Raw genomic sequence first — 8,183 nt, 5'->3', positions numbered from 1 at the left:
TGGTCTCTCCTTTCCTCAGGCCAGCCACTCATTATATCGGGTAGACCTGACAGGTACACTTGATCAGGTCCGCCTGTCACGTCTACCTGATAGTGTGTGTGCTCATCAGGTATCAGGTAGACCTGAGAGGCGGACCTGATCAGCTGTAACTGTCCGGTCTACATGATAGTTGCTGACCTTATGTTGAAGTCAGGTTTAGTTAAAGGGCATTTCTTGACCAATCCTGGGAGGTAGATTCGTAGAAGCTTAACGCATCCTTAGGGCTGATTACCCTTACACCCAAGCCTCCCAGTGGGATTTTTATGTGTGAGTCATCGATAATAGGAGGTAGTGACGTTGGTTTTGGCTAGCAAGAAAGATTTTCTCTTCTCTTCTATACTCATTATCTCTTCTGTTACAGTTTCCTTATGTTGAATCCAGTTTTCATTTTTAAAGTCCAACACATATTCTAAAACGTCTTAGGCCAGCCACTCACTACCAATCCTGGGAGGTAGATTCGTAGAAGCTTAACGCATCCTTTAGGGCTGATTACCCTTACATCTAAGCCTCCCAGTGGAATTTTTATGTGTGAGTCATCGATAATAGGAGATAGTGACGTTGGTTTTGGCTAGCAAGAAAGATTTTTTCTTCTTCTCTTCTATACTGATTTTCTCTTGTACTACGTTAATTGCAGGTATCGTAGAAGACCCAAAGGTATCAGGTTATCTGAAGATGTTCCTGAAAGCCCGCGAATTTGCCAAGTGTCATTACTGGTTCTCTAACTTCATGAGCAACTGTAAGCTGGCCATAGATCTCCTTATTCGACTGTACATCCATCAGTTCAGGTGATTTTAATTAGTTTTTATTTTCACGCTACAATTAGGGAGAAGTTTTTTTCATGTTTCATAGAGAACTGTAACAACAGAGGTCGTTTCGTATGGAAATCGAAGAGAAGGAGGACAGGATAGTCAGCTTAGTTATCAAGGAAGGTAGCGCGCCTGCTGCCTTGTAAGCGGCAGGTCGCGGGTTTTCCTCCCGCCTCTTCGTTTTAATTGTTACCATTCCCTCTATCAACCCTCTGGAAAATAAATAAAGCAATCAACTAACCATTAGAGCTCCATTATTATGTGTTCAATATCTCAAATAAATAAGGATAAAATTCCATGCCTCGGCTGAGACAGGCTAGCGGCTTGACCACCACTGAGGCAGTTATTTTTATTTCTAATAGTTATTTCTCACAGGTGTTTCTTCGCCAAGAATCCGCGAGCGCATGCCAAGCACTTCATACAAAGTAGACCTTCTGCCCGCAAGATAGCAAATATCATTCGCGGATATAAAGTGGGACTCTCTCAGTTCTATTCTCTGCCTAGCTCTCATGAGATTGGTCCATTCCGTATATCTACCATTGAGGTAAGCTATGCCAGCCTAGTTCGCCTGAAAGGTAGAGCGTCTGCCTTGTAAGGGCTAGATTTGTATAAGCCTAACCCATCCCTTGGGGCAGTTGCCCTCACACCTAAGTAATTATTGTTAGCTCCACGTCTATAGTAAGTAATTTTTACGGTTTATTTTGTTTTTAGTATTGTAGCATCATGTGGAAATGTAGAAAACCTTGATATTTAAGTAATTTAAAAAAGGACCCTCTTTAATATGTAACCTATTTACTGAGTAGGCCTCGGAAGCCACTCTGGTATCCGTGCAGGACAAATTCCAGAAGTCCATCACCGAGCGAAGCAAACAGTTCGAGGAGAAGGTGGAGAAATTTGTAAGGGCTAGATTTGTATAAGCCTAACCCATCCCTTGGGGCAGTTGCCCTCACACCTAAGTAATTATTGTTAGCTCCACGTCTATAGTAAGTAATTTTTACGGTTTATTTTGTTTTTAGTATTGTAGCATCATGTGGAAATGTAGAAAACCTTGATATTTAAGTAATTTAAAAAAGGACCCTCTTTAATATGTAACCTATTTACTGAGTAAGTAAGGGCTAGATTTGTATAAGCCTAACCCATCCCTTGGGGCAGTTGCCCTCACACCTAAGTAATTATTGTTAGCTCCACGTCTATAGCAAGTAATTTTTACGGTTTGTTTTGTTTTTAGTATTGTAGCATCATGTGGAAATGTAGAAAACCTTGATATTTAAGTAATATAAAAAAGGACCCTCTTTAATATGTAACCCATTTACTGAGTAGGCCTCTATAACAAGTAATTTTCTTCATTTCCCTTGACTTACCTACTTACTATCGAGGTTCGACTGTATTTACAATTTAGGTACAACATTTGTGATGGATGTAGTATCTAAAACTTTAACAAGCTGGGTCCGTCCCTCCGGGATTTTTTTGTGCATATGGTCGCGCTTCGCGCTCCCGGGGCTTCGCGGTTGTGCATGCGGTCGCGCTTCGCGCTCCTTTGTTTACGGTCGCGCTGCGCGCTCCCGGGGCTTCGCGGTGTTGAGGATAGGGTCGCGCTTCGCACTCCCTATTACTACATAATATATGTACATTGTACCTACATACTCTCATGTAAAGATTTAAAATCAAGACTAGAGCCCGTTCTCCCTTTATTTTTTTTAATGTTTCCTAAAACTACCAATATAATGTTTAAGTCACCCATCCATTGACTTACCTACTTACTATCGAGGTTCGACTGTATTTACAATTTAGGTACAACATTTGTGATGGATGTAGTATCTAAAACTTTAACATGTTGGGTCCGTCCCTCCGGGATATTTTTTTGCATATGGTCGCGCTTCGCGCTCCTTTGTTTACGGTCGCGCTGCGCGCTCCCGGGGCATCGCGGTGTTGAGGATAGGGTCGCGCTTCGCGCTCCCTATTACTACATAATATACATATGTACCTACATACTTTCATGTAATGATTTAAAATCAAGACTAGAGCCCGTCCTTCCTTCATTTCTTTTAATGTTTCCTAATAACTATCAATATAATGCTTAAGTCACCCATCCATTTATTAGCCTTGCTCGGCGTAGCTTAACATAGATGACGCTGAAAATGGTCTTAAATTAACGACTGAAGTCTTATCTAAAACTTTCCTTCGCTTTGAGTTCATAGGTCGTCGCGACAAATTTCAAGATCAGAGCCCATTTGTGTGAGAAAATGTGAAAAAAATCCCCAAAAACCAGTTTTTTTGGTTCTCTGGACAAAATTTGCACCACCACTTTCGTGTTCCTGGTAAAAAGGCCTTTAATTTGATATATAGGTCACAAGATTTTTTGCTTTTTGGTTCTCTGGACAAATTTGAACCACCACTTCACTCCCTAGATAAATAAGACATTTAATTCGATACATAGACGCCCCGTCGGTTTGGATAAGGTTCCTTCTATGGAGTACAGACTGGACGGACAGACACCGACAGCGAATAACCATCAGTCCGTCCATATACCGTTTTTGTTATTACTATCGGTATAATAAAGGAAGGACGGCTAAAAAGTTGGTTTTTAGCCCAGTGGTCTGTACGATTATGAGGTTTAAATTGAAAAGTAGAAGGTTGTGAACAAATATCTCAAGAACCGATTTCGTAGAGAAATGAAATTTGGCTACCCACGCCCTTCCCCGGCTCACATGCACTCCCACGGACGCCAGCGACATCGTAACAATTTGGTAAAAAATCGGATAGTCACCGCATCCAGATAATCAACCAAAGTCAATGTTGCTGTCGAATAACTTTAAAAAAAAAGTAAAAAATTCAATTTTTTTCATACTTTATATATTCCTTATCACACGTCGGATACCTTTTAAGATTAAGGTCGGTCGATTTTGGACTCGGAAATTTCTCAAAGAGAAAAAAAAAGTTCAATTTTTTGGACCACTTGTTTAATGATCCATCCTCATTACATGGGGAGTATTATTAAGATAGGATATTTCCGACCAAGAAATTGCCCTGCCGTGGGCGATTAGTCTGCTCGGTAAATGTAATAGAAATCGTGTGATGTTCACCACCAGATGTCTCCGATTGGCATCTGAACTATTGTAATAATAAAGAAGGACGAATAAACAATTAGGAACTTGCTCTCTTGCTAATTTTCTCCCCTTAGTTAACATGTACGCGCACATAAATTCTAGTAGAACTTTAAACAAATGAAAAATCTCTCTCTAATTTTCCGTCCCCTAGGTGAAGCGCGTCTCTAAGGATCTCGGTCGCGACTGGGTTCCCAGCTCCTCTCGCGAGGACTATCTAGGTCGATGGATGCGCGTCGAATTGACCAAGGTCCCGACTCCGTATCATGACCTTCTTTGCACATTAAAAATTACTCAAGGCACCTATCAAGGGACATGTCAGGGACATTTCTCTGAGCGAAAATGAAGCGCCCTACAGACACCCGCGACAAGTTCTATAGGTGTGCATTTTTATTGGAAGCATCTTGTGTACCACAATTTTAAGTTAACTGTTTTTTGGCCTCTCTGTCTAGCGAGGGGAACGTTAAACAGAGAGTAGACTAATGTCTAGCTGTGGGACTAGAATTAAGAGAGAGAAACAGCTAACCCTACCAGGCTATATAGCTGGTAGTTTTTAAAGGGTTTCTCTTGCTTTTATAAAGAACTAATAAAGACCATCACCCCGGGTGTATGGCCGGCGAAAAAGGTATCTTTCTTTATTCTTGCCATAGTGCCATCACTATTCGGCTACATCTGAAGCCGCTCAACAACAACAAGACAACAACAACAACAACAACAACAACAACAACAACAACAACAACAACAACAACAACAACAACAACAACAACAACAAAAACAACAACAACAACAACAACAACAACAACAACAACAACAACAACGTCTCTTAAACATAATTTCTAAAGAAAACTATATCAATAACGAGGTGCTCTATGAAACTGCCAGCACAATAGAACAAATGGACATCTTGTTCTCAGCTGACAGTCTAAATAAAGCACTACTTATATTTACAGTTTGAAAGCGGCCATACGGCATGTACTACATGTGTACAGGACATTCAAGAAGTATAACATGTACCTTGTGGATAGCGATCGAGTCAAAGTGAGACAACTTCGTCGCAGATTTCAGAAACTTATTGACCTGGTAAGTGCCGCTTGTCACAAAAATCGTTCCCCAATTATTACACCTAGATAAATTTTATGACTTGGACTCGAACCACCAACCAGATCCTAAGTCCAACGCGTTAACCACTGCACCACTGAGGTTGGATGTTTATATATTTTTTTTCTGATATAATTAACACAATAGCAGAAATCATTGTTCAGTTAATATCTCGTTTCGAAAATTAAATGACATTTTGATTTACCAACAAGATCGAGTCAAAGTGAGACAACTTCGTCGCAGATTTCAGAAACTTATTGACCTGGTAAGTGCCGCTTGTCACAAAAATCGTTCCCCAATCATTACACCTAGATACATTTTATGACTTGGACTCGAACCACCAACCAGATCCCAAGTCCAACGCGTTAACCACTGCACCACTGAGGTTGGATGTTTATGCATATATAAAAGTGAGACAACTTCGTCGCAGATTTCAGAAACTTATTGACCTGGTAAGTGCCGCTTGTCACAAAAATCGTTCCCCAATTATTACACTTAGATAAATTTTATGACATGGACTCGAACCACCAACTAGATCCTAAGTCCAACGCGTTAACCACTGCACCACTGAGGTTGGATGTTTATATATTTTTTTTTCTGATATAATTAACACAATAGCAGGAATCATTGTTCAGTTAATATCTCGTTTCGAAAATTAAATGACATTTTGATTTACCAACAATCACACTCTCAGCTTACAATGTTGTGTGTTTCCTGGACTTATAGTTGTTGGCACGTACCTTATGTTATGTATTAATTTACAAGTTCTGATACCAACAAGCACACTCTCAGCTTACAATGTTGTGTGTTTCCTGGACTTAAAATTGTTGGCACGTACCTTATGTTATGTATTAATTTACAAGTTCTGCACTTCGCATGTGGACACTGCTGGACAGACCATTTGCGAAGTTCACAAAGAACATATTTTTACGGACACCTTGAACCTTGGGACCTCCCGGGATCGTAGCATGCTTATCCCATAGTATGTCCCTCATCAGATGGGCTATAAGAGACACAATACTTCCCATTTAGGTGCTCTAATTTTCCTCCCCTAGGTGAAGCGCTCTCTAGCGGATCTCGGTCGCGACTGGTTCCAGCTCCTCTGCAACTATCTAGTCGCTGATTGGGCGCGTCGATTGACCAAGGTCGACTCCTATCTGACCTCGCACATTAAAATACTCAAGGCACCTATCAAGGACATTCGGGACATCAAGAGGAAAATGAAGGCGCTACAAGACACCCGCGACAAGTTCTATAGGTGTGCATTTTTATTGAAACCATCTTGTGTACCACAATTTTAAGTTAACTGTTTTTTGCCTCTCTGTCTAGCGAGGGAACGTTAAACAGAGAGTAGACTAGTGTCTAGCTGTGGGACTAGAATTAGAGAGGAGAACAGCTAACCCTACCCAGCCTAGATAGCTGGTAGTTTTTAAAGGGTTCTCTTTGCTTTTAAAGAACTAAAGTCCCTCTGATATTGGTAGTAGGGTCCGTTCACACTAATGTTGTGCTATGTTGGTCGTTGGTCGATTATTCAAAATTTAGCTTCACTATCAAGCATGCATTATTGTGATTTATGTTACGTGATTGTAAAATGTTTGGATTTCAGGACGAACCTGAATTTGTTTTGTCAATTTCAGCAATACAAAGTCAATAAATTTAATACCTTGGTCAATAAATTTAATTTCTTTTAATCGAATGTAGGTACCTACTAATTACTTCATATTTCAGAGGGTTGTAATAATATTTGCTGGAGTATGAAAGCAACAGTTATATTATAACAGCATGTTTAACTTAATCATGTTTAACTTAACTATAGGTGTGAAGATGAATATGTCTTCTATAATATATTCATCTTCACACCTAGAGGTACAAGTACAACATATTATGGTTCTTACATATTGTATATTTTCCATTGTGTAATTTCCTGGAATAATAGTTGCTGTTCTTTCAACAAAGTTACCCATGATTGTTTTTGTGTTCTTGAAAAGGAACTTATTTCTCTCTAGTCTTCGTCCTACGCAAATCATTGTAAGTTCTTACTTTGTCGCTAGAACAATGAGATGAGCTAATTACCCATGTTCAAGTTCAAGTTTTCAGGCTATGACCTTTACAAAGTGATAATTATTACACTCTAGAAATGATACTTTGTGTTTGTTGACATTGTTTCTTTCTTGCTGAAAGTAGGTATAGTCACATTTTTGATAATTTTGATTGAAAAAGAAAAGCAATTTCGGTAATATCATGTATTTACCTAACTATAATTTGTATAATTGAAAATTTTATAAAATACAATTTTTAAACAAGTTGGATTGGAAAAAATTATCACCAACTCCAATAATTTTCAAAGGAAATTGATTGTAACAAATTTTCTATAGATACTTGAGGTAGATAGTTGAATTGATTATTATCTCTTATTAGTTATTATTTAGAATTAAATCAGAATTTATTTTATGACTTCTATATTTGAAATAATTTACGGTCAAAGACATTTTAATTACAGGCTATTGTTAAGAATGGGTTTCCATCAAGGTCTTTACGAAAACCTTTCAAAACTCGCTAATCAATTTTATTATTCTTTGTCTTGGTCTATTTCACGCAGAAGTTTTGCATTCAGTTCATAGAAAACTATAAAATTCAATATCCATCTTAACTGCAAGTTTTGTAACGAACATGTGAACATGGGCTATCATCTGGAAATATCAAGTGCAATTATGCGTAGGTAGGGTGTTTTACAAGATTAATATGATGAATTACCTAGAGTAGCGGTTGCCAAGCTTTTTTTTACGCGGCCCCTTTTTTTAAATTTTGAACACTCCGCGGCCCCTTTACTGTAGGTATCTTATGTGATCTTCCCGGGGGCCATGAAGTCCTTCACGGCCCCTACTTTGGGAATCACTGGCCTAGAGAGTTAAAAGTACGAGTAGTTTTGAATTACCCATTTCTTGCTAAATACCTATACAACACTTTTATTATTAGAACGGTTTTATCCAGCTTCTAGCAGGATGGTCCAATATTGGAACTCATCAAGATCTCTTCTCTAACTTTTTTCTTGACCCAAATAAAATTATTTACTTTATATTTGATTTACATCTAAAATATTTGATCCTTCCACGAGATTTTTTTTTTTTCTTTTTAA

General features: G+C 38.7%; 1 protein-coding gene and 1 long non-coding RNA gene across 2 annotated transcripts in view; both read left to right on the top strand.

Annotated features, from left to right (window-relative positions):
* Positions 1-8,183, top strand: part of LOC103505124 (dynein heavy chain 8, axonemal-like) — a 69,848-nt gene that overhangs the window by 4,411 nt on the left and 57,254 nt on the right. The window contains exons 6-8 of the mRNA XM_026820493.1: positions 674-824; positions 1,221-1,389; positions 6,103-6,305. Coding sequence (XP_026676294.1) covers positions 674-824; positions 1,221-1,389; positions 6,103-6,305 — 523 coding nt within the window. The remainder of the gene's footprint in view (positions 1-673; positions 825-1,220; positions 1,390-6,102; positions 6,306-8,183) is intronic.
* On the top strand, positions 4,288-4,995 carry LOC113465730. Its single transcript, XR_003390348.1, has 2 exons — positions 4,288-4,329; positions 4,900-4,995. It is a non-coding gene; the product is annotated as an uncharacterized LOC113465730 (long non-coding RNA).

The sequence above is a fragment of the Diaphorina citri genome, unplaced genomic scaffold (genome assembly GCF_000475195.1).
Source record: "Diaphorina citri unplaced genomic scaffold, Diaci psyllid genome assembly version 1.1 scaffold152, whole genome shotgun sequence".
In the NCBI taxonomy this organism is placed as follows: Eukaryota; Metazoa; Arthropoda; class Insecta; order Hemiptera; family Psyllidae; genus Diaphorina; species Diaphorina citri.
This window is presented reverse-complemented; position numbering and strand designations above follow the sequence as displayed.